General features: G+C 46.6%; 1 protein-coding gene across 4 annotated transcripts in view; it reads right to left on the reverse strand.

Moving 5' to 3' along the window:
* Positions 1-26,840, reverse strand: part of SMARCA2 (SWI/SNF related, matrix associated, actin dependent regulator of chromatin, subfamily a, member 2) — a 163,084-nt gene that overhangs the window by 5,771 nt on the left and 130,473 nt on the right. For 3 of the 4 annotated variants that reach the window (XM_064490244.1, XM_064490246.1, XM_064490245.1), the window contains exons 29-32: positions 20,164-20,217; positions 10,296-10,401; positions 9,713-9,814; positions 6,617-6,749 (exon numbers count right to left, since the gene is read on the reverse strand). In XM_064490244.1, the coding sequence (XP_064346314.1) occupies positions 6,617-6,749; positions 9,713-9,814; positions 10,296-10,401; positions 20,164-20,217 (395 nt within the window). The remainder of the gene's footprint in view (positions 1-6,616; positions 6,750-9,712; positions 9,815-10,295; positions 10,402-20,163; positions 20,218-26,840) is intronic. The other variant, XM_064490247.1, reaches the window with a different exon arrangement.

Consider the following 26,840-nt stretch of genomic DNA (forward strand, 5'->3'; position numbering starts at 1 on the left):
GCCTCTCTGCCTCTCTGCCTCTCTGCCTCTCTGCCTCTCTGCCTCTCTGCCTCTCTGCCTCTCTGCCTCTCTGCCTCTCTGCCTCTCTGCCTCTCTGCCTCTCTGCCTCTCTGCCTCTCTGCCTCTCTGCCTCTCTGCCTCTCTGCCTCTCTGCCTCTCTGCCTCTCTGCCTCTCTGCCTCTCTGCCTCTCTGCCTCTCTGCCTCTCTGCCTCTCTGCCTCTCTGCCTCTCTGCCTCTCTGCCTCTCTGCCTCTCTGCCTCTCTGCCTCTCTGCCTCTCTGCCTCTCTGCCTCTCTGCCTCTCTGCCTCTCTGCCTCTCTGCCTCTCTGCCTCTCTGCCTCTCTGCCTCTCTGCCTCTCTGCCTCTCTGCCTCTCTGCCTCTCTGCCTCTCTGCCTCTCTGCCTCTCTGCCTCTCTGCCTCTCTGCCTCTCTGCCTCTCTGCCTCTCTGCCTCTCTGCCTCTCTGCCTCTCTGCCTCTCTGCCTCTCTGCCTCTCTGCCTCTCTGCCTCTCTGCCTCTCTGCCTCTCTGCCTCTCTGCCTCTCTGCCTCTCTGCCTCTCTGCCTCTCTGCCTCTCTGCCTCTCTGCCTCTCTGCCTCTCTGCCTCTCTGCCTCTCTGCCTCTCTGCCTCTCTGCCTCTCTGCCTCTCTGCCTCTCTGCCTCTCTGCCTCTCTGCCTCTCTGCCTCTCTGCCTCTCTGCCTCTCTGCCTCTCTGCCTCTCTGCCTCTCTGCCTCTCTGCCTCTCTGCCTCTCTGCCTCTCTGCCTCTCTGCCTCTCTGCCTCTCTGCCTCTCTGCCTCTCTGCCTCTCTGCCTCTCTGCCTCTCTGCCTCTCTGCCTCTCTGCCTCTCTGCCTCTCTGCCTCTCTGCCTCTCTGCCTCTCTGCCTCTCTGCCTCTCTGCCTCTCTGCCTCTCTGCCTCTCTGCCTCTCTGCCTCTCTGCCTCTCTGCCTGCCTTAGGGCTTGAACCTACAACCTCCTGCTTGCTAGCCCTAGCTCTCTACCTCTGACCTACAGCCTCTCGCTAGCTACCTTAGTTTCCCTTCACTCACCTTTATCTCCTCAACTGACGAACGATGCTGAATCGCTGCTGCCTCAGCCTGGGTTGCAGCTGAGGAACCAGGGACCCAGCATCCTCCCTCAGCTGGGGGAGAGAAACCTGACTTGACTTGGGGAAACTGAGATAGCTAGCAAGAGCCTGTAGCTCAGGGGCAGAGAGCAGGGCTAGCAAGCAGTAGGTCCTGGGTTCAAGCCCTGGGGAAGGACAGAGGAGAGTTTTTGCTGGAAGCAGAAAGCAAATTTCATTTTTACATGAGCGCAGTAAGTCCTACATACCTTCCTAAGTTGCTGTCTATACGTATGAACTTTCCCAAAAAGTCTCAATTAACTTCTGGGCCTGATTTCCCCAACAGACTTCTCTGGACTTGACGGACACTGATCCACTCTTAGCATCAGAAGTTACATCTCACCCATCCTTTTGCTCAGTCACAATGACCACAGGTGGACGGTTGGTGAATGCGTAATTCTGGCCACCGTTTGCCTTGCCATAATGCCACGTAGACCAGAACAGCCATCTGCTAGGTGTTGAGGTGGTAATTCCACCCGTGGGTGCAGAGGTATGCCCAATAGTAAAACACTTATTTCACCTCTTCCCCCTTGAGTTTAAGGGTTATCACTCATCATAAAGTTATTGCAAGTCTTTAAAAAAACCCACTTCATTTCAGGGACATCCTTCACACAGACCACTTTTCCATGTAACTTAAATGTGGTTCAACGACATCCATTAATTTGGAAGTGTGGCTCTCACTCATTCACATGAGTTCATTGCACTGAGCCATGTAGATGAATGATAAAAAATCAGGCCCGGCAGACGCTAGTCATTCTTGCTAAACTCAAATCCAGTTTTTTCGTTTGTACGTTTACTACTTTGGCACACATTTGATCCTACTTAAATTGAGCATGTAATAATACATCCATGATAAGTGGAACTGTTCAAGTGTGGACTCATGAACCTGCCTTTCAAAAAGCCTGATTTGTTCCAGCATACCTTTCCCACTACGCTTGTCCGCAGACGATGCCCTCCACCAGGACCACGCCACCCTGCAAACACACCCTGTACTTCACATACAGAGGGAAAAGGCTCCCTGATGGCTTTTAAGATTTCATCTTTCCATTTGGCAAAGATACAACATTTAGACTGTGAGCACACTTTTTGATCAGCAAGAATAGACACAGGAGACAATAAACTAACAATGCAGGTTTCTAAACCCTGCTAAACTATCGCTCAAGAGTGAGGATACAGACAATCTGGGAAAACTGTGATGGAAGATAACGTCTACAGTTATCTCATCATCACCGCCTGAAAACAAAATGACTAGGAGAACAGAACCAAAACCTACAAACAAGATCTACCGAAAAACAAAAACAAGACACTAGGTGGTAAGCTATCTTGAGCCCTAGCATACTGACGGTACAAAAAACCAATGGCGCTCAGAGGAACATGCTTTAGATGGTCAACTGATTATGCAGCAGGACCAATGGCAGCCAGCGGGCAAAAGTGGCTCAAAGAAAATAACTCTCAATATAGAACTCGATACTCAGGAAACTTCATTTCACTTATTCACATATATTTTTGTTGAAGTACAGTTTACAGTGCTGTCCAGTTTCTGGTGTACAGCGTGAGGGGTGGGGGGGCAGTGGCTTGCCCATGTCTAGACCGGAGGTCTTCTGTTCTCAAGGTCTCTAGCCTGCCAGGATGGTCTGTGATGGCTTTCTCCCCTCCCCCACCCCCTTCACAGTCTATAAGGGAAACTCATTTTTAACTCATCTGTCTCTACCTTTAAAGCACACCTCTTATAGACAGTATATCGTTAGGTCTTATTTTTCCTTATACATTCTGATAGTCCCTGACTTTTATTGGAGTGTACAGTCTTTCAGGGGTATGGAGGAGGCGGCCCCAGAACTGAAACTCATACAGGCACTCAAGTCTCTGTTGAATGGATGCGACTCGGCTCCATAAATGGATCAGTCCATTCATCTTTGCCTCCTTTCAGTCTGCCGCCTTTCTTTTCCTGATCTCTTTACTCCCAAGGTAAAGGCTACCTAATACCCAGCTCAAGTTCCACTTCCTCCATTGAGCCATTCACTCAGGGCTCAGGGGGTCATTCATTCACGGAGCACTGAGTGATTAGGGGCCGCCCATGCGGTACTCACTCAGGTAGTAGTATGTGCTCTGATGAAATACAACGGGGATATGAGAGCGAACAAGGCTACGGACAGCAAGGCACGGAAGAAACGGCAGTAGGGACCGAATGACCAGAAAGGCCTGCGGTTCTCAACTAGGCATCAGGGACAGCGCTGACCCCAACCTCTAGCCCAGTGTGGCATCTGGACTAGCTGGTTACCGAAGTTGCTTCCTCCTATTCTTGAGCACAGATGCAGCGGGACTACGTTTCCCAGCCCGCCTCGCAGCTGGGCGTGGCCAGGTGTTGTGGTCTAACAGTAGCCTGTGAACTTCCAGCACAGCCCATAAAAATCTCCCACACGTTCTTCACATTCTTGAGACCTGAGAAGTCATAGACCAAAGATGGTAGAGTCACCGGATAAAAAGAACCTGGATCCCTGAACTCTGGCTAGGAGACGAGCTACCCACCAATGAAGAAAAACCCATTTTGGACATGATTATGCAAGTGAAGGAAAAACTGGACTTGCATTAAGCCACTGTGATACTGGGGGTTGTCAGGACAGCTCACATTGCACTGACTGGCCGAAGTCGCTGTGTCATCGCCACGGCTACTCCTTTGGCCCTCTCTCAGCCTAGGACACGGCCTTACCGCGCCCCCGTTTACCTTTGCACTTCCAGGTTTCCTTTCCTTCCTACAGGTCCCACCCCATCCACTGGGATGGCAGCAGGGCAGAGGCGCGTCCTTCTAAGGTGAGCGCTGTGACGTGCTGTCTGCCCTCACCGCTGCAGCACGGCGGCGGAAGCGCCCGGGCCCTGGACGGGCGCTTGTACCTTTAGGCGGAGGAACGACGAAGGCTTTCTCTTTTAGTTTGCTTAGAACACGTGCTTTCTAGACTCCCACAAGTGCAGTCTTTGCCTCAGTCCTTCCCCAAGTTACGACCGCGTCTGACCTGGCGGGGCTGGGGGAGTGTGCCAGCTCACGCTTTCTAGGACAAGCAGTATTTCTTGTGCCCCAGGCACGCTATCGGGCACAGAGTCGGTGCTCCACGACTGCTTGCTGAACGAACGGACAGGGCCACTCAGTGCTCTCAAACACACTGGGATGCTATGGAAATAACCTGCAGACGTTTCTGCTCTTCAGAAAACATCTTCAAAGCCACCCCCTCAATTTACGGTCAGCCGTGACAAAAGCTCTTCCTTGAAAACCAGATGCGTAGAAGTCAGGCTAAATTACGAGTCGCTTCGGGGCATCCAGAGAAATAAGGATGGTGCAAGAGGGCACGCTAAGGAGGACCCTGCTTTCCTGCTGCTCTGCTGAGCGCTGTTTTTTATCCCCTCCTTTGCTCTTTCTTCCCAAACTCTACAAGTTTACAAAGTCACTCTTTATTCTGACACATACCTCCCTAAGTCGCCTGCCCAGTAAAAGCTGCAAGCATCCACTGTACTCGGTTTCTCCCCAAGGCCAATGCCCAGGCAAGGCCCCTGCGGCCACCCAGGCTGAGAGGCCTTGTCAGTGCTCTCAGAGCAAGGTGCCCAGCCCCACACAGGCTCACGCCTTCACAGTGCCCTCCTGCTCCAGACAGCAACTTTCTTTGAGAGTCACAACACAGAGCTTCTCTGGTCAGAGACACCAAGGCCAGACCAAGTTGGCACTCAGGAAAAGCATGGGCTATACCATAACCTTGAAGAATAAAGACATTCTTTTATAGTTTTTCTTTTATAGCCTCAGACCCATGTGGTGCTAGGAATCAAGATTAAAACACAAATGCCACCAACCTGCAAACCAAATGGCATGAGTCAGTAACATCAGCCTGATACCTGTTTTGAGCCCAAGCAGCCATCCAGGTTGCACACGTCACTTTGTTCGTTGCAACAACAGAGCAACCTTAGGAAGAGGTATTTTGGACAGGAGTTTCACTCACTACAAAAACAGCTGGCTAATCTTTTTCCCAGTAATACGTGAGAGTCATTTATTTCATTTTTTTTTAAAGACATTAATTAATATTCCCTTTATTTGATGCCGGTGCCACAATTAAACTGAACCTGCTTTAATTCATTTAATTTTCCTTAAAATGCTAGCCATGCTCTCTACCACTGAGCTATAGCCTCTTTCTTGCTACCTTAGTTTCGCCAAACTCACCTTTATCTCCTCACCTCAGGGAGAATGCTGGGTTCCACGTGCCTCAAGAAAGAAAGTCAAATTTCATTTCTAGGTACTTGCACTCAGAGTGCTGCATACCTTTCTGTGATAAAAATGATAAAAGTCAGGCCCAGCAGACACTAGTCACTCTTGCTCAAGTCCAGTCGTGTTTTCTGTTTGTTACGTTGACTAGTTCGGCACAGATGTCATCCTACTGAAATGGGGCATATAATAATAACGGTGTTGCGGAGACTGGACAGCCACACGCCAAGGACTGAGACTCGACCACTATCTTACACCGTCCACAAAAATTCTCTCACAACAGAACCAGGCCTGAAACCGCACAGCTTAGAAAGCTTGTGTGCAGCAACAGAAACTGTCAAGAAAATGAAAAGGCAACCTGCAGACTTAGACCAACTACTGGCAAATCCTGTGTCTGAGACGGGGTTGGTAGGCAGGCACCTTATGAAATTGAGAAGGTCACATTAATAAAATGCTGAGTCACTAAAAATAACACTGAGAGCTGATGCAGGTGTGGGAAATAGACACCTATGTACACGGCTGACAAGGAAACTCCCTGCTGTGTGGCATTCTGTACGCATCAGGTATTTTTAAAAATGTGTGCAATGACTTATGGGTAAGAACCTTCAGGACAGCATTATATAGGGTGAGACTAATGCATTTTGGTTCACTCTTTAATGGACGCTCATCCACACTGCTGTATAAAAACACTGTTGCGGGAAGATGTTCCTAACAGAAAATCGTGCAAGAAAACTTGTACTTTTGTAAACAAAACATTTATGCATGCAGATAAAACTGGAAGACGACTTCTTGAAATATTCCGTGTATACTGGGTTATGGAATTAATACAGATTTTTCCTTTCTTAAAAAATATTTTCCAAGTTGTCTGCACTGAGCATGTAATTAGGAACAAATCTAATAAAACTCTTGGAAGCATATTTGTACTTTTTCTGTAGCAGACTATACACTACTAGGGAACTGTCTATTATACTGCGTTCCAAGGGCAGCGCATAGTGTCTGCTGTGAGCCTGGCCATGTGCTAAGCTCTCTGCGTGGCTGGGATGCGTTTTTAGCACCTCAGTTTCCCAGAGGAGGAAACTGAGCTTGAGCAGGGTTAAGTGCCCCGCCTGGGGTTACCCAGCAAGGACACGAAAGACCAAGGTCTGGCATTCGGATGTGTCCGTGTCTAATGGCTGCTCTGTTAGTATCTGTGGAAACATCGGTGCAGGTGGCCGGCGGCAGCGAGGTGGGGGAACCACATGCCTGGACTCATTACCCTCTGACTCCGACTCCTCTTCATCTTCCTCCTCCTCCTCTTCATTGCTTTCGTCCTCACTCTCTTCCTCTTTGGCAATTTTCTGCCGAGCACTCTTAAACACTGACTGTAAGACAATGGAGTCTTCGTAGATCTGAGGGGTCAAAGTGGCACCTGTTAAAAATGGCAAGGTGAAGGGCCCAAGACCCACGATCCCAGCACGCTTCTATTCCTTACGCAGCACACCAGTTTCCTTTCACGTGAATTTCCATAAGACGCATCAATGTTAGCATCTATGCCTTCAGGAAAATGCCAAACTCAAATCTACCTACATCTTCATTTGGGAAAAAGTCCACATGCAGTTGAAATAATTTGTGTGTGTGTGTGTGTGCGTGTGCACATGTACATACTTGGGAGAGAAAGGTGGCCTTCCACAAGACACCCTCTCATTTTTGACAGCAAGAGTAGGATTTTTAAAACTATATTTCTTATTTGAAGTGTTCTAGCAAATACTGTTGGGTAAAGCAACCTTTTAAAAAGTGCAATTAAGGGAGGGGATGGGAATAGCTCAGTAGCAGAGGGCAGGCTTAGCATGCGTAAGGTCCTGGGTTCATTCCCCCGTAATTTATTTTTTTTTATTTATATTATTTATTATTTAATTTAATTTAATTTTATTGTATGGGGGTATGTAATTAGGTTTATCTATTTGTTACTTTTGGTGGAGGTATCGGAGATTGAACCCAGGACCCCGCGCACGCCGGGCATGCACTCTACCTACTGCTGAGCTATACCCTCCCCCACCCTCCATTTTTAAAAAAATGCAATTCTCTTAACGCAAGGGAATTCTTCATTACTGAGTTTATCAGTACCAGCCAATACTGTTTGCAATCAGTGCATTATTTTCAGTGTATGCACATATCTGAGCATAGCCCTGTGTAGTTGCTGAGAGATGTAGAGTTCAACAACGGTCCTTTCTCTCAAAAAAACTACAAATAGAAATACTATATGATTCACTCATCCCACTTCTAGATAAGTATCCAAAGCAACTGAAAACAGTTTACAGCAGCACCATGCACAGTAGCCAAGAGGTGGAAGCAAACCACAGCCATCGACAGAGGGATGGATTAACAAAGTGAGGTATGTCCATTTCCACTGGACTACCACCCAGCCTGAAGAAGGAAAGATACCCTATCCCAAGCTACGCTGCATGGATGCTAAGTGAAATAATAAGCCGCTCACAAAAAGACAGATACTGTGTGATTCACTTCTACGGGCTGTCTATAGAGTGAACTCACTCATAGAAACAGACAGTAGAATGGTGGTTGGCAGGCGGAGGGAAAAAGAGGAGTTGTTACTAAGTAGAGTTATTAGAGTTGCAGTTTTATGCGATGCGAGCGTTCTAGAGATCTGTCGCACATCAGTGAAAACATACCTAACACTACGGAACTGCGTACTGAACAAGTGGTGAAGATGATACACTGGGATGGGGCCACTGGGGTAGAATTTGTCACAGACACTAGAGTTGAGCTGGATCTTAAAGGTGAGAAGGATTCCATCAGGGGTGAGAAAGCAGAGGGACTTTTTAGGAAAAGAGAGCAAGTGAGAAAGGTGGGAGGCAAGAATAAAAAAGATGCATTGGGAAAGGCGGTATTGACAACTGCCTGCATACGATACGGGACTGCGTCATGTTAGTATCTCGTGACGATGTAAATGCTCTTGTTTTCCTACCACTGCACGTGCATCTGGGGAAGCAGGTGTCCATGAAGCTGTCTTACTGGACCACGAACTGTTTACACTGAGGAGCCGCAGGAAATGAGGCTGAAGCATTAGCATTTGGGTTTAGAAAGCAGTCCATGGAGATTAAATTCACTCTAGAGTTAAACAGTGCAGGGGGAACTCAAAGCCTGGTGGTTAGTAGATGGACAGGATAAAAAGGTGGTTAGAGAAAGATAAACCGGTAGCCAGGAGGGCCTGGGAGGGAAGCTAGTCAGGGGGCTGTTTCTCACCCCAGTTCAGGTATGAGGCAGTGAGTGTGGGCAGGCGGGGGGGCTGTGGGGCACGGGGGCGCGCGCCACGCTGCCGAAGCCGTGCAAAGAACCCCCAGACCCTTCAGCTCAAATGAAACTTCCCTATTCTGAAAAACCCCCCAAAAACCAACCATAACCCCCCCCCAAAACCTATCCACACACATTCACAAAGGACTTCCTTGTTGACGCTTGTGGTTATTACTCTCTGTGTCCTACTTTTCATCTTAAATTTCTTTGAAGACTGCCTTGAAAACAGAAGGCTTGCTTCCAAGACCTGTTGTTTGGTCAAAGTAACACTCCTGTTAACTTCTAAGAAATGGAAATACATGGTCTGTTCAAGGCACATTCTGCGGAGTCCCATGTTCTCCAATTTAGTGACTGGAATTCACATGAAGATAAGGAAGCAGGATCAGGAAAGAGGCTTAAGGAATCTCATGGTGGCTTGAGACTGCGCCGGTCAGGGACACACTGACCTCTTTTCTTCTTCCTTCAACTTCGTGGGTATGAGCATTAGGAAGGAAGAGGGGTGTTCCTACCAACGCTGAGTGCAACTGAGGTGTAATTAAAGTGGAAGTATCCTCTGCCTGTTTTAATAGTGTCACTGACTTACATACTCTTACACTTGCTGTCTGTCGCAGCTGACGTGATGAAAAGCCTTTCTTTTGTAAGCAATGAGATGGAATTTTTTTTTTTACATATATGTTTGTTTTAAATCACAGCCAGTTTCAGCTCCTGATGCAAAGTTACAAGCAGAAAAACCAAGGTAAGTAGAATCAAATGCACAACCTCTCTCAAAGCAAAAGCTGGGCCGCTAGCCTTTAAGCACCACTTTCATTGATTCCTTTAAATTCTTCCTCTGATTGATTAGAAGCCAAGCCTTGAAGGCAAGCCTGGGTAAGCAGCAGCCCAGCTGTGGCACAGAGGAGCCGCCGTGGGTCTGAAAATGCCGCAGCCTCGGTTTACTTACACAGGGAGCACAGAATATAGGCTTTTATTTTCCCTTTTCTTCTGCCAGGATAGTAGCAATGGTAGCAAATGAAACAATTTCTTTACAGTAACACAAGCGTGTTCAAGGTCACGCATTTTTCACCTGGGAGCCCTCCAAGTTGAAGGTCTGAGCGTTGTGACACAGCAGCATGACGTCTTTCTCCAGGTCACCCAGGCTCCGGTACTTATGATTACGAATCCTTTCCTGATGGAAATTTTGGATAAAACAGAAGAAAGAAGGAGGGTGGGGTTGGAAATGCAACAGTCATTACTTGGTTCACAAAGCCTGATCCTCCCTCTGTCTTCCCGGCAGACGGCCCTGCCAGGGAGGTGGGACTACACAGCTCCCGGGGGTGTCACCCTCAGAGGCCACCCTCCCACCATTCGTACTTCTAAGGGGGAGGACGGAGCGGATGATGGGAACCAGGGGGCACAGTGGCATAGTGGGAGGAGTCCGAAACTTCTTAAATAGAATGCAGGATAATCAATATGAACTCCCCGTGTAATGATTACACATCATCCATGGAAAGGCCCAAGGACATCCCAGCCTTTTTAGAGCCAAGCCCTGAATGGGCACCATTACCGGTCAGGTGGGTTGCCACGGTCAAGTACTGTCATCATTTCAAGGAGTTTATTTTTTAAAGTAAATAAAGTAGAAGTGTAAAGTTTGTAAACAAAAGATCTACCTTTATTTTTTTGAAATCCACCGGTTTCCTAATTAATTCATAGTATTCTGGTAATTCTTTTCTTGAAGGTAACTGAATGAAGACTTCGCTGAGCTGTCGTCCTGAACTGTAGGGTGGGGGGAACAAAAGCATTATAGGTCATGCACCATTGAGAAAAACTTGTACTTTATTTCAGACAACGCCCCCCAAAGCAAATTACATCCCACTCAGATAAACATGGGGCTCTTTAAATCAAGGAAAATCCTACAACCATACTGGAGATGAATGCCCTGGAACTAACTTCAAAAGCACATAAAAATACCACTAGGCCCCCACTTCTGCCGTACGTATGGGAAGTCCACTGTGGATTTCTCCTTCAGAGTGGATCTCTCCATTTTGATACAAATATTTAAAATACCCCATTCCACCAAAAATTCCATTTTCAAAGGAGTAATAATTGAGTCGGTTTGAAAAAAAAACAAAAAAACCCTCACCCTGACTTTATTTCCATACTCCTTTGTTCTCAAATTCACCTTACATTCAGCAAATACTGTGTTAGAACACCCTGGAAACCCGACTGAAAAGCTGCTGTGTGTACTAGTGACTGTCTAGCTCTTCCGTCTTACTCCCTTTAGAGCACTTTTATATACTGTGAACCTCACACACTTCATTATTTTTTGCCGGAGGAACTCCCTTCTCATCTAACTGCACTTGTGTGTATACGGAATAATTTGTGCAGAAAACAATACACAAATTTACCAAGTGTGGCTACCTCACGTCCCTGGGATCAGTGCTATACCCTCCCCAAACTCATGGCAGCTTTATTTGAAAGCACATTTAGAAGCAACAAACGCTTAGCATTTTGTAATTTTGAAAAACAGACCACAAAGCAATATAAGCTTTTAACGTCACTTAATGTTAGAAGCAGACATGGTCAAAGGAAAAAGATACTCATAATTCAGGTTCGGGACCCTACTATCTGACTCAGCCTATCCAGATCAGTGATAGCTCAGGGGATACGGTATAGTCATTTTTTTTTCACGAAAACCTCACTTCCCTTATGATGCCATCTCTACTTCCTTTGTGAAGCCAGAAAGATTAAAAAAAAAAAACAAAAAAAAACACCAAACCATAAATCACTGCCATGTAAATTTTGGAAGGTGATTCTCGGAGTGTGTGAGAATGCTGGAAGCAGCAGCGAAGAATGAGTGACAATATGCTGTTTTAATCCAGAGTCCCAGTCGTATAATTAAAAAATAATCATAATGACAGTTATCATAAAAAAAGGCATGCGCAGTAACTCAAACGGTTGCCTAGCAACTAGTGGGGAAAATGCTGAAGTGCAAAGGGGCCTGCATAAATTAACCGAAAATCCTGTCAAAGGGATGGGCGAGTTCTTCTGTGAGACTGTGTCAGTGTTTTGTTTTATTTGATTTTTGTCAATGCATATATGGGGCTCATGAATACTTACACCAGGGGCCAATGCGAGAGGTTTAAGAGGCCTGTAGTTTCATAGGAAAGTGGATTTTACGATCACTGTAGCAAGAACCAAGGTGTTCTCTCACCCTCACAGCCATCCCTACCCACCCCTCCTTCCAGGTTGAGAAATGCGTTTGTACCACCATAAATTCAAGCCCACATAGAACATGGCAAAAGCTATTTCATTTGCTATCACTTTCTCCGTAGGGCCGCAATCTTTTTATTCTCCCGTTCTGAGACTCAAATACACAAACATTTTTACCAGTTTGAAATGAATGTCTGAAAGGCAATGAGGGGAACTTATATTCATTTTTCTATTTCTATCAGTGACTTCTTACTAATTAGCATTCTTTACACCCTAGCAATCATCAAAGAGTCAGCCCTCTTTGTAATCCTGGATTTAGCACCTGACCCTCAATGACATCTTCGGCGTCATTTTCTGCATTGCCAACAGATGGTGTCATTTTTCTATTGACGGATTACAAGTACATCGTTGCTTTGTATGCCCGTGATGGACGTAGTCGTTATTTCATCGGTGCTACTGGTGAAATGAGAACTAAGCAGTTTATACTGAGACTGTGATAAAGCGCTTTCTAACAGGGGCAAAATGGCTAAAACAATCTTGGTCTGATGTCCTGTTCTTAGGAGAGAAATTCTAGAAAAATTCTAGATCCCTTAAAGAGACAAGTTCAGAGCTACCTGTGCTCACAAAGGAGAGAGTGGAATGTTCTGAGACTCAGGGCCAATAGTATAAAAGCAGATGAATTTATTCTGTTTCAAAAATAAAGGTTCACGTGGCTTAATGTTTCGATCCTACCTCCTTTATTTCCCCTCCCAAGAACAGAGGGCATGAGCTGAAGGAGGACCTGGAAGCCATCAAACGAAGTCTCCCTGTGGCTACACTGGAATCATCTTTACTCAAACACCTCAGTCTGGCTTTTGAAGCCCACCTCAGCGCCTTCTCTGCAAACCCAGTTTGTACTGCCGACTTGACTCTTCTGGTCAGAATAGCCTCCCTCCTGTGTACCCCAAGTACCGTGGCCAGTGCCCCCTTTACAACTAATTCCGTCTCCAGGCTTGGCCCACCTCTCACTCCATGGCTAGAAGGTCCTCTATGGTCTTTTCCCTTCAAATATTCCATTATCCATCCAGGATCAAGAATACTTCCTCCATAAAAATGGAAGAAATTTTCCTCAGTATTAAACCAAGTCTTGGCACCTCACTGCTCAGAGCTTCATTCTGTGATGTTGGTTTTTTCCCTCCTCCACAGAGGGTGGGAACACTTCACCTGCAGTCAAAACCCTTCCCCACCTCTATCAGAGGCAGCGTTTCCCAGGGCAGGTCTGCACAGGAAATGGCAGGTGGTCCTGGAGGACACCCAGCTTTTACATCACCTACAGAATGCGCTGAGGACGGAGGACTGCTCACTAATGATCGCTATGGTAACTTAGTTTTCCCTAAATTAAAGGTTTAAAAAAAAAAAAGAAAAGGAAATTTAAAAAGTGAAGCAGCCTGATAGAGTTTTGAACTCTTGGCATTTCTTTCTCCAACTTACGCTGAATAAAGGCTTCTTCAATACACCTTTTCAAAAACTTTTTTTCCCAGTGCCAGAAAGTTTTTTTTTTTAAAGTACAGAACAATGGACTAATTGTACAATGGTTTGCAGAAGGTGTTCTGTTTCTGTTGAAATGCTTATCCTGCCCCCAAGGTATTTTCCATTATGTCATTTTACACAATTTTAAGGGTTAACTATAAATTGTTATCTCTACGTGTGCTGCGTCCTGTGACAAAAGTGATACCTGTCCTCCTCCTCCAAAATGGTCTGTGCTTTCAGACCTACTTTGTACAACGATCTACCACAGAATAGGAAATGCGACCCTGATAATAAGACATATGGTGGGTGAGGGAGGAGAATAACCTAAAGCACAAATATAAAGGAACCCACTGCACTTGATAGAGTTTGTAGGTGCTGGTGGGCAAACATACTGTCTCTCCACAGAGGGCAAAGGGCAAAGGGGCATATGGCTATGCTGTTGTGCATGAGATGGGAAAGCACTACGTGCCACTATGTAAATGAGGGTTTGCAAACCCTGCATGCATATATTGGGGGGAGAGAGAGACAGACACAGACACACACACACACACACACACAGACACAGACACACACACACAGACACACACACACACACACACACACACACACGATAATGCTTTGCTGTGCTTCATCTGGGGACTAATTTTTCTCCCATTAGTACCCATCTGTACTACTATGGCTTCTTGACATGGTGACTACAGACATTAGAAACATCACGTCAGAATCCGCTTTCCCTTTGATTACAGTTTACGTGAAGCTGGAAGAGTGCACAAGACTGAAACACTAGCTAAGAAACCTGCTCCTTTAAAACGCTGGCTGTTACGTCTTTCCAACAAGCCCCAACCAAGAAGATAAGATGTTTGGTGATGTTAGAGCAGGCAGATAGCTAGCTATGAGCAGAGAAAGGGGGTGCAGACCAAATGGCAGGAATTGGGCAGAAAGGAGGGGCACAGGCCAAATGCAGGAAACCACACATATAAGCACCAGGGGTCCCTGGGCAGAGAAGGAAAAGCGGGGACCTCTGGACTAAGTGGTCACACCTTCAGGGGGAAGCGGCACAGCCTGGAGGCTAAATGACAGACATCCCTTCTCCCTTCGGGAAGATGGAGTTGGGATGAAAATCAAGGAATATGACTCCAAACCCTTCCTTCCCCAATGAATATTCCACCCACTCATTTTTACACCCTATGTAACCAACTTGCCAAAGACATTTGGGTCAGACTCTCACCTGAGCCTTGAGAGCCTCCCCTTGAGAGCGTACTATCCATCCCTTAAAAATCCCTGCTTCACTTTCTTAACCTCTGAGTCTTGTCTCTGAATTCTTTCTGGGATGGGACAAGAACCTGGACACCGGTTACATCCACCAGCAACAGTGAGAGTCTTTTTTTCGTTGCTTTATGATTTTTCTTTTTACCTGCCAAAGCTGATTTGCTGACAAGAATTCCTCATGGATATTTCTGAACAAGTGATCTTTAGCTAAAGCTGAAATAATAGGTTTTGTTTATATTAATTACCGAATATAAAACGTGGTTCTTTTGAACGATGTCATGATTTAGAATACCCACTTGGAGTTGGAAGGGTTTTACAGGAAAGTTATGATAGTCTGAGAGGAATCAAACTAGGAAATCATTTGGGAAGAAAACTATAAAAATTGGGTCAGCATTGGAGGGCAGTAGGTGAAAACATGCTGTTTTTTTCCCCAGGGTCAGATTCCTGTAAGGTTTAACACATTACCATTTAAAAAGGAACTCAGACCAGAGTAGCACCCTACTTAGCCAGAGAGTCCCCAGAAACCTGAGCCAGTCACAAAACAGGTGTCAGAGAACTCGCACTCTGCATTCTGTCTGAACTCTCGCATCTGAGTCTTCCTGACGGTAATTCCTAGCAAGCGTGGAGATCTGACTTCCCAGCCTCGTGACATACATCTGAGGTCTGAGCAAGACAGAATGGGATACGAGTAGACTTGCTTTGGGGAGTGGACTGGACAGCTGTTAAAAATCACGCCAAGGGTCGTGTTAAGGGCTGTGAATATCTAATGTGCCTGACTTATCAACAAAAATGAAGCTACATCAAGTTAATGCTACGTAGATATCTGGATGTTAGGAGACAATGGTTCACTTAACTCAGTAAGAAAAGCCCCAGGGCTTTACCAAGAGTCTTCTATGTAACCACATTCTGACGTATGGCTTTGCTGTTGGTAATCTACTGTAAGCTGAAAACGGATTATTTGTATACATATATACATGTGAAGATGTTCATCACAGCATTATTTAAAATAATTTAAAGCAGCCAATATCTCAAACAAGTGGGGAAAAATGTGTAATGGAATGCTGGAGAATCTAAAATCATGTATTTTCTAATTATGTGCCTTAAAAAAATGGACACATGCTTATGACATTCAATGGGAAAAAAAACCAGGTATCAAAGTGTAAATGCAATACAACTTCAACTAGGCTTTTAAAAAGGCATAAACTAAGAACCAGGACCAAAAGGAGAAATGCCAGAGCATAAATAAACAATAATACTATACTCTGGTTCAACAAAATGCAGATTTACAATCCAATGTAATTTGGAACCAAATTATGATCAATAAATAAAGTAGGTCTCAAACACTTTTATGAGTTGCCTTCTTTGAAAACATGCTGTAAGTCAAAAATCTAATTTGATTTTTCCAAGAGAAATGTCATCTGAGGGGCATATGACCAACCTTTATTTATATCACCATAAATCGCACAGTTCATCAACTGGGACCTTTTAACTCTCCATATAAAGCCAAATAAATAGAAGAGAATAATAGAACAGAAAAAATCCCATACAGTTTTCATTAAATATACTACAACCAATGGAATCTACTGTATGAAGTTCCTATTTAATTCTCTCACTGAACTTACTACTGCAAATCAGAGGTGATCACTAGGACGTACGATTCAGAGAGAATTTATTTGTTTATTTAGACCAGCATTCTGAGGAGACGTTTGAGAAGATCTATCATCTATCACTTGACTTCTTAGAAATACTGACTCGGGACATCTAGTCCCTTCTTTTTCTCACTTCTCAGCAGGTGGAGGTACAGAACTCTAACCGTCCATCTGTCTCAATGTGACGCTCCTTCCTCGCTCAGCTGTTTCACCAGCTTTTGTCACCTCATCCTGAAGGCGTGGAGGTGACACGGAGGTGACACCTTTCAAAAGGTAAGGACCCCCCCTTCCCTTCCACTGAATATTCTGTCCTTTGATCTCTTCCTGTGTCTCCACTTCGTAATGGTAAAGACGCTTCAAAGCTTTTGGCTGAATTGCAATCAAACTCAAGAGTACAAAGCCTTTGCAGGCAAACAAAATCAAATACCTCTCTGCCTGAGCTGTAAATCCCAAATGTCACTTTGTCAAACGGGTGGGTCGTAGCAGGCGCCCTGAGCGCTGCTTTTCCCCATAATGGTCATTTTAGGAAATTCTTAAGGAAGACACGTGAGGTATGATTGTAAAGGAATGAGGCAGATAGATCTTTTCCCCATGAACATATACAGGAACCTTTATGCCCAAATACCTGCCCTCTTTCAGAGCTATCCATTTTTTATCACAAGACATACAGAGTGTTTCTGATGACAGTTTATAGCCTGGTAAGAAAATCAGTTTTGTTATTTCCTGCTGGGGCTGCTTCCGCTCCCTCAGAGACGAGTCATTTATGCTGGCTGTCCTGAAGCTTTGTGAGGCAGACCCTGGGCTCCTGGGCCAGGCTGATGCTGGAGGCCTTCTGTGCCTCAGAGAGCAGACGGACCAAGTTTATTTGTGGGCTGCCCACCTGCTGTATGTGCGTATAATTGGCTGAGCATCAAAAACAAGAGTCAGGTCACCAGGAGTCAAAGCAGCCTATTCCGGTAAACATCTCAAAGTACCAATCCTGGTAAGGAGGGCAAAATACAGTGCTGGAATCCACATTTCCCCGAGGCTGATTCTCTCTGGACTAAATGCAACTCCTGAGCGCTAAGCGGGCATTTCCCAGTATGTGCTCCAAGGAACACAAGCTTAATGGATTATTAATAGTGTTCCCGAAAAAGGGGGCTTCATTGGTCCAGATGACTTGACAGCAAAACTTCCCAGAGCCCCTGACTACACTGGGGATTCTACAAGAAGCTACGGGACTGGAGTTTGCGTCTGTCTAGAGTTCCACTCTCCGGGGAAGCAACACTCCGGATATCACATGAGACTCTGACTCCCCAGGCCGCTGCTACACAAGAGGAACTGTCAACCCTGCCGCTGAGCCCCAAGCATCCAAACAGAGAATAAATGAAGAAAGGCTCTTCACCCAGAACTAAGATTCCCTAAGTGTATCCACTTGGTCACACTTCTATTTCATGGCAATTTCTCTGTCATCTAATTAAATGCAAAGGGCCTTGAGCCTGAGATGTTGACACAGCCTCCCTCCCCCACTTAAAGAAATACAAAACGTCTGGTGAAGACACTGCTAAAAATAAATTTTGTCTAAAAGAGCTTCTTGGCTGGTCCTGGAGGGATAGTCAATGCTAACGACGTAATCACAACATTAAGGGCTGTTAACAGCCACGGAGAGAATTCTGGTTTCCTGGGATGGAGCACGTGGGCTGGGTACCACCTGCCACCTTTCCTTTCAGCTGTATTTCTGTAAGTGGCACCACATTCACTTACCATCGGGGCAGAGATTCAGGAGTTATCTCTGTCAAGTTCTCCTCCACCTCTCACATCCAGCCCGCCCCTAAGTCCCACCAATCAGACCCCTGACTGTTTGTCCTCCTGTCTTCACTCACTGCCATGTCCCGTGCTTGACCCCTCTTCCCTTGTACCGATGGCCCCGTCATACTGAGACACACGTGGTCCCTAGAGGGGGGTCCTGCTTTTCCACACCTCCTCCGTGAACGCCTGCATACCCGGGCCTGAGCACCCCAGCCTCCCCTCTGTCCCCCCGTCCACCTGGGGGACTCCTCCTCCGCCCACAAGCCACCGGCTGCCTCTGCTCTCCCCCTCCCACCCGACACGTACTCTTCATCCCTACTGTGTGTCTGTGTTACTCCTTCACGTAGCTCTTTCCAGCTATGCTTTAAGGCATTCCATTTTACTCATCTTTCCCCCCCATTCTCAATATTTGCACAGACTGACACATAGAAAATGCTCAGTGCTTCTGAACACAGGAAGGGATTTTAAAAAAGAATTTTAAAAAACTTAATCATAACGCAACCTTCAAACAACGTCTTGAACTCGGGCTTCTGGGGAGAGGAAGCATATGTGACAGGACGGGACAAGACAGACCCCCAAAGAGCCCCGAAGAAGCAAATGTCCAGCCCCGTCTGTGTCCCTGGAAATGACAGTTTAAACATGTCTCCAGTAAAAGGACTTCTGTGGGTCCTACCTACGTACGGCCGTATCATGTCCTCAGACAGCGCAGGCATGACGTGGGGGCTCTTAACAGCTCTTAAGGTTATGAATCCACTTTCCATGGTCACATGACTGTTTCGATGGTGGGAGGGAAGGGGGGTGAAGGAGCTGATGCCTGCTCTTGCTCACCGCACTGGGCGTGTGGCCCATGTCTTGCCTTTTAGACCACGAAGCCTCCTTCTCCATCGTAGGGGTGGGACGGCTCACCACGATGGCTCATTATGTCCAGCCCCAAATAATCAAGCCCAGAGCTGCTTATTTCAATTCTGAAACTTCAATCCAGATTGCATTCTCTCTCATAATGGCAAAAAGGAAACACAATTCTTGATGCCTCTTAGTACACACTATGCTTTGTGCGTCTGGCTTCCAGGAGTGGTAACTGTTTACTGAAGATCAGTAAGAAATACCAAAAATTGACAGTCTTACCCAACAATTTCAACTCCACACAGATACGGGGGAAGTACAAATCTCCCCCGTTTTTTATCTCCTTACATGGAGGGGAATGCCACCACTGCCGATGGCACCTGTTCTGAAATACAGGACACAACTTCAATTCTTCTTCCTCCTGGGCCTAGATTGGATCCTATACTAGTGGCAAAAAAAAGTGCTGCAGGGGACGCTGTCGAGTCAATTGACAAAAGTGGAATATGGATGGCAAAGTACTGTATCGACATTTTTTAAAAGTACAGGCTGACTGAAAGGGGGAAAGACATGTTAATTTTCGTATATTAATAACAACTGCTAACCCTGGCAAATCACGCACAGCCCTCTCTCCCATCCAGATAACTTCTCATGCTCACAAGATCTCTAGGAAAAAAAAGGCATTTCTGCTTTCCACCAGACAGAAGCAGAGGCACACAAAGGTTAAGCAGACTGCCCTAGGATGCTGAAGACCACACACGGGACAGGTAAGCCCAGAAGTCACGCCCTGAACCCAGCTGGTGTGGGAAGCCTCCGGGCACCGTGACTAACTCCGGAACGTCTCACATGTGCACGCTGCTCACAGGCTTCCAGAGAGCCAGCACCACAGTGCTTTTCGTTAAGCTTCCAAATCAAGACAGCACAGAGTTAAGAGGCCCGCGGGATGTAAGACAGAAGCTGCGCTGGAAAGGAGGGGAAGCCTCGGAGACCCATCTCCAAGCGATGCAGGTGGGACATGCCCGGGTACCGTGGTAACAGGTGCATTTACGAGATGGACACCAAATGAAAACACAGCACAAGCAACTTCAGAAGCCAGGAGGGTGCTTTAGAATCGCTGTGCCTCCGCCTCCACCTCCCCCTCCTAGGAAGAGGGATCAGGAGGCCACTGGAGAAACCGGCTTCCAAAGGCCAGGTCTTTAGGAATCGGTCTGTTTGGTGGACGGAGGGATACCTGTAGTTAGAGACACGGGAATACAAGACAGATCCTGACCTGTTTCCTTCTATTTCCAACTGAGAATTACTGGGCACCTTCTCCGCGTTACACCTGCGGTAGAGTAGAAAGAATACTAGAGTCAGAAGACCTGGGTCCGCATCCCAGCCCAGCTCCTTCCTCCGAGGTTGGGCGACCTGCGGTAATTCATCTCACACTCCGAGCCGCAGTCTCTGCACCCACCTGCCTTGCCCACCTCTGGGGGTTGTTGGAAAAAAATCACACAGGGTTATGTTTGGAACATCATTCTGAAAAAACAGAGTTCTCCAGAAATGGAGGGAAGAAAAAAAGATTTCCTCAGCTCTCTGGGGACGTTTGCTGCTTCTCCCAAACATGTAAGTGCCCGTTCCTCCAGCCCCGTTTCCCTCACACGTGCTCCATCCATTGTCCTGGGAGCAGCGGGAGGCGGGCGGCACTGGCAGGCGGGGCGGGGCGGGGCGGGGCGCGGTCGCAGGAGGGCAGCTGTAGCCTGTCCACGTCCGGGGCCTCCGTTCTAACGTGGGGTGATACTTACCTCAGAAAACCGCTGTGAAAATTAAACAGGATACTGCACTTGGTTACAGCAGCCAGCAGCCTAACCTGGTTCCTGAACACCATCCAGGGGGCCGGCTCTGCTCCCCCGAGCCCTGCTCCTTGCCAGCCGACCGCCGAGTTAACGGCCTTCAGCTGGGAACGGTGCCAACCACTACGTGAGGTCTCCGGCCCCTCCACGGGCCTCGAGGGACGCTCCTTCAGCTGAGGATTTTGAAACCGCTCCACTGGTGTCCCTTTGTGTGGTGGCAGAGAAGGGGCTGGGAGGTGCCACGAGCCCCGGGAAGCCCCTCCGTCCCCTCTAGAGCTCACCCGACGCAGACTCGGCGCCTCTGGCACACACAGCCTGTGTCTGGCCACGGGCTGATGCCTCCTCAGAGCCACTGCAGAGAGGACAAAGCGTAACCCCAGGGTGGCAGGGCGGAAGTGCAGGCTATATTGGCAATGTAGAGAATTTGCTGGAAGGACTGAAACAGTTGCACGTTGGGAAAAGAAGTTGGGCAGGTCCCAGGGCCAGGTTGTGGAAGGCTGTCTTTCCCCGGCAGAAGTCTGATCACCGCCGGGCAGGCAGTGAGAAGCTGCTGACAGTTCTGAAGTAACCACGGGACTGATGAGGTACCGGCCTCCGAGAACAGATGGGGAGGAGCAGACAGCAGGCCCCCGCCAGCAAAGACGGTGGGGCTGGGCGAGGCCAGTGTGTAGGGACATGGAAGCAGTGTGGCGCCCGGGAGAGACGCCGGTCAGGATGCTGAGGAGCCTCTGTCCGTAAGGGCACATGCGGAACAAGGCACAGACGTAGGAACAGTGTTTTCGCTACATTTTCGCTACATGTTTGGGACCTTGGGGTGGTGATAGTATAAACCAAGGAGATACAGAAGCTGAAACAGACCGTGTTGTCTCACAATGCATCCTGGTGCAGGAAGAACCACTGGGACTGACCAGTTCGACGGCAGACATTTTACAGAATGTACCGCGAGTGACTTGGAGAAAGGTGGGCACGGTTCTATGATCTAAGACTGACTGAGAGGACAGTCCATCGGGGATGTGAGGCTCTGAAAAAAGGCAATTCGAGCAGAATAATTTCAAGTGATTCTGAGGAGTATGTGGGGACAGATCTATGTGGGTCAGCAATCTGACTGGCTCAGAAGGAAAACAGTACAAACAAAAAAGCGTATTAATTACTGGTATGGTGAGGGATAAACTGGGAAGTTCGGGATTAGCAGATACAGACGACTCTATACAGAACAGATAAACAACAAAGTCCTACTGCAGAGCACAGGGAACTAGATTCAACAGCTTCTAATAACCTATAATGAAAAAAAGTATGAAAAAGAATATATATAACTGAGTCACTATGCTGTACACCAGACGCTAACACAAACATTGTAAATCAACTATCCTTCAATAAAAAAAGAAAAAAATTAAAAATGGTATGGACCTGGCTTAAACCATGTACGTTACTAGACAGCATGAACACTGGTGTGATTAGTCCACCTGGGGTGGACATCTCAGGATGATGGTGATTGAGGGAAAGCCTTCAGCCAAGTAAGTACCTAGATACACTTCAGGTAAAGCACTTTGGAGAGAAAATCTTGGAAAAAGAAAAGGCACCTTTTTAAAATAGGAGTCCATGTCTTATCGAATATTGGGCCTTCTATGTGGGCCTTCAAAACAGTAGCTTAGCCTTAGTCAAAATGAGGGAAGTGAGACAAATGACTTTTAATTTGTATACAGGAATTTGTGCGTAGGAATTACACAGGTGCACTTAGTCCTTAGGTTTGAGGTATCCCAAGTTCTTGGAAAGGAAGTATAAGATAATAGGGTGAAATCCTGGCGCTCTTTTCCCAGGCAAATGTAGTGATTATGATGTATTTTTTTCCCCTAAAAGGGACTGTAACCACAAGATGTCATCATATCTTTATCTAAATGGCTCCCGCGACCCCCCCACCCCAGCCCGAGCCTGGCTGCCTGCCTGCTCAGGGCTCTCGGGAATGTCCTTCCTGGACTGTCTCCTCCACCTCGTGGCAACTGAGTGGAGGCAAGTACCTTCAGCTTTTTTTCCCTCTGGTCCTCAGGAGTGAAAATAAGGAGGGAACGCCATCAATATTGCCAGGATCAATGAATGATTTCCTACAATGTGGGGAAAGCTAAGATGCAGAACAAGCCTGGGCTTTCCACCATTCTCAGAGATGTCATCAGGGTTTATTAAATTGAGGGCTAAGAAGATGACAGTCTAGACTCGGGGAAGAGAGCAGGGCCTGAAGACCATTGGGGAGGAAGGAGCTGTGTGGTGGCCGCCCCAGCACCCCACTGTGTGCCAGGGCCAGACAGCACCTCCCACCTCCCCCGGGTCAGTCTGGACCTCCAGTCCAGGCCCTCTGCAGACAGCGAGGCCCATCCGCATGGAAGGCTCCTGCTACAGTCTTCAAACAACTGTGAGAGGGGGCCGAGGTGGCCACAATCTCCTCATATTGTGTTTCTAGATTCTTCAGGAATGTGAACAATGCTCAGATTTGAAAAGCAAGACATAATAAATGTTGGCTAAAAGCTACAGATAGGAGAGTCGATAGAGCGTATCAAGACATGTCAAATGAGTTCAAGTGTCCAGTTGCAAACTAATTACATCCTGAAAGAATGTGTAGATTGCTTCTGCTAATAATGTTTAAGAAATCACAGAGAACAGAAATGGAATCAGAAGACCAGAGGTAAGCAAATGTCCTACTTTCAAAGGGAGAAAGGAAACTTCAGAGGGCGATGCTTGATGTGGACCATCGGTAAAAAAGTAGAAGAAATTATTCAGATGCCACGGGGCTATTTAGAGAAGATAAATAACATCATTAAGTGCCAGTAGGAGGTCTCTTAGAAAAAGCCATGGCAAGCTAACCTCATTTCATTCTTTCAGCAGGGCATCTAGGAATTGATGGATTGGAGGGGCCAAAAAGATGGTCTATCTTGGTTTTAGCTTTTCTTGATAACCTTGAGAAAGGACAGATGAATGTGGGTGACAGGATAGCGTGGTTGTGTGAGTTCACGGACGGTTAGTCAGCTTTAAAGCTTAGTGGTGAGTAAATTCATGTCAACCTGAAGTGATTTTCAGGGGCATGTCACAGAGGACCTGTCCTTTGCCCTTTAGAAGGTTCTCAGCAATAGCTTATAGCAAATCTTCAGATGACAAAAACTCACGAAGACAACTAAATGTGTGTGTATTCTTTTTTAAAGGCATGAAAATTTACTGTATGTCACTAGATGAGAATGATGCGACCAAAATCAGATGGAATTAGACAGAACAAGAATCAGTAGCTCTAGGACCCTGGCAGCATTCCTGGGAGAAAAGGGCTGTATGTATATTCGGGGAGAGGGAGATTTTCAACAAGTCACACATCCAACGTGACTTCACTCTGAGTCTAGAGTGGTGGAAAAAGTTAACACACTCTTGAATTTTGGAAACAGAATTTTGGCTAACCACCTTGCAATCAGCCATCAGAATACCTTTGGAGTTCTGGGTGCCATGTTTTCAATGGGACACTAAGAAAGTAAAATGTGCCTAAGGAAGGCGACCAGGATGCTGAAAGTCCAGGAGTCACTCAGATAGCAAAGCGAGGTGTCTCAACCTGCAGGAGAAGGTCCTGAGTCAGCTACGTGTACAAATATTTGGAAGGACATTTCTTGGATTGAGAATGTACCGACTCTCTGAAGCTCAACTAGAACAAACAGCTACAAGTCAGAGGGCTGAGTTCACTTTAATATAGGAAACGCCTGTTGTGTTAAGAGCTGTCCTTTGGTGTTGTGAACTGCTTCCTAACACGGCGAGCTAGAGCTGGGCGTGGCTACACGGGGTTAGATGACGGTCTGTGGGAGGCGGTGCCGGGGGGGGGTACCCCTGGGCTCTAGGAAACTGGGCCAGGTAGAGCCAAAACCCGTCTAACACTAAGGACCCCCCCTAGCAGTCTCTCTCCTCACCCAGGCGACTGCGAGCCACGTCTCCAGTCTCGGAGTAGCTCCGCCAGACCCTGCTCCTGACCGTCTCGTCCTACCTCTCATCCCAGGGGCAGTTGTAAAGGGTGCAGAGCAAATCAGGATGAATCCCTTTGCAAAGAAATAGAGACTCTCAGGTCAAATATTACGTACACTGGAGGAGGTAATTTTAAAGGCTTTCTACACAAGCATATAAGTAAATACTGCCAATACTGCTTGACGTCAGGTTTTCTACTTGGGGAAATAAAATGGTGGGGGTGCTAACAGCAGACCAGTGCTACCTCTAGTTGTGACTGCTGCAGAAGGAGCTTGCATCTGGGGGCCTCACAGAGTTGCTGACTCGCTAGGGTCATATTTTTAAAAAGTATCCCCCTTAAAAAAATGAGGCCTGTGGGGAGGGGTTTAGCTCAGCGGTAGAGCGCCCTGCTTAGCATGCATGAGGTCCTGGGTTCAATCCCCAGTACCTCCATTAAAAATGAATAAACAAACAAACCTAATTCCCCCCCCCCCCAAAATAAGATAATCTTAAAAAAAATTAAAAAAAAAATTTTTTTTAAATGAGGCCTGGCACGGAACACCAAGACAACAAATAGATGCTTAAATTACCCTAGTTCTTTATAAAAAATAAAGGTACATCTGTCCCAGAATCATGCAAGAACTCTGAACAACAACAAAAATGTCTCATGAGAGCTAATTAATTCTCATATATCAGTTAAATACAGATGTCAGTTCTTATTTAATACGCTGCGAATCTACACGACTGTCAGAGTCCCAACATTTGACTGAGGTGATGGGAGGAAGGCTGGCCCAGGTGGTATTTCTTTCATAGGTAGGTTGACTTACTATATTAGTAGCTGACTTTACTGGTGCAAAAATCTCAACACATGGAGAATACACTTCCCAGCAGCATTTTCTAAAACTAACCAAAAATATGATGATGTATCTAATTAAGGCCCTCCTAATTTGAGTGCCTCCTACTTGAGCACCAAATGTGGCAAGAGACAAAAAAAACATAAATAGATGAAGTGCTTTTTCTGGAGGATCACGAACATGAAATATACATGAAACATGCAGCGGAGGAGAATTTAGAACCTACCCCCTAAAACGGACCCAAGTGTGAGAGCTGATAGCCTGTGGGGCCTTATCAGGGTCCCTTTCAAGGAAAAGCGAAATCAATAAAGAGAACCAGAGAGAGGGTTGGGGGGGTGGGGGAGGAAGCTAGTCAATGTCTGCATGTTGAAATATTTAAATATCCTCTCCCTATAGTACAACCAAAGATGTGCTCAGTCATCAGTCCCCGTGAAAATGCATTTTCTGTTTTTGGAAATAAAAAGAAGACAACCATACGAGCCAGGACATTTTCTTTACAGGGCTCGGAGCTCCATTCACCCACCTGATTTGCTATAAATAGTCTGAAAGGCTGATTATTAATAATTTAACTGTTCAAAGAGCTGGATTAACTCATCGAATCCTCCTAACGCCTCTAGAGACAGGTAGAGTAATCATTCCATTTTGTGGATGAGGAAACTGAGGGTCAGGGAGTTTAAGCAAACTGCCCAGCTGCCCCACGGGTAGCAAACTGCTGGAGTTAGGATTCAAATGCAGGTAGTTAAACCGAGAGAAGAACGTGTGCTCTCAACGACTGTGCTGTGCTTAGCTGAGGTTTAAGGGATGCAACTTCATACTACTCTGCATTTGGAGGTGGTTTCTAGACTGAGTCGTCAGCCTGCAGCTGCATACATCAGGCAATCACAAACCTAAAAGGCTATGGAGCCAGCAGGTATTTGCAGGAGTGAGATGGGCCAGGTGTGAAAAACAGGATGACGAATGGCAGCTGACCCTCCAAACTGGAGGGAAGAGAACGTGCCATGGGGACAGTGGCCACCTAGAGCAGGACAACCCACTGGGGGGGCCCCTTCGACACTCCTATCGACTATTACCTTAAGGAAAGCTGGGTAGGGTGCTGCCAGATTTTTAGGTTTTTCCAAAAAAGGAGGGGGGAAGGGAAAAAACCCTGATGTTTTACAGGAAATCTCTCCAGGTTTATGTGTTTGCCTTAAAAAAAAAAAAAAAGAAAGAAAAAGAAACATGAAATAAAACAACCTGTTGGCAGTATGTGGTCCTCCGGCTGGTGACTTCTTTTACACCATTAAAGGAGGAGATAGCCATCA

The sequence above is a fragment of the Camelus dromedarius genome, chromosome 10, assembly GCF_036321535.1.
Source record: "Camelus dromedarius isolate mCamDro1 chromosome 10, mCamDro1.pat, whole genome shotgun sequence".
In the NCBI taxonomy this organism is placed as follows: domain Eukaryota; kingdom Metazoa; phylum Chordata; class Mammalia; order Artiodactyla; family Camelidae; genus Camelus; species Camelus dromedarius.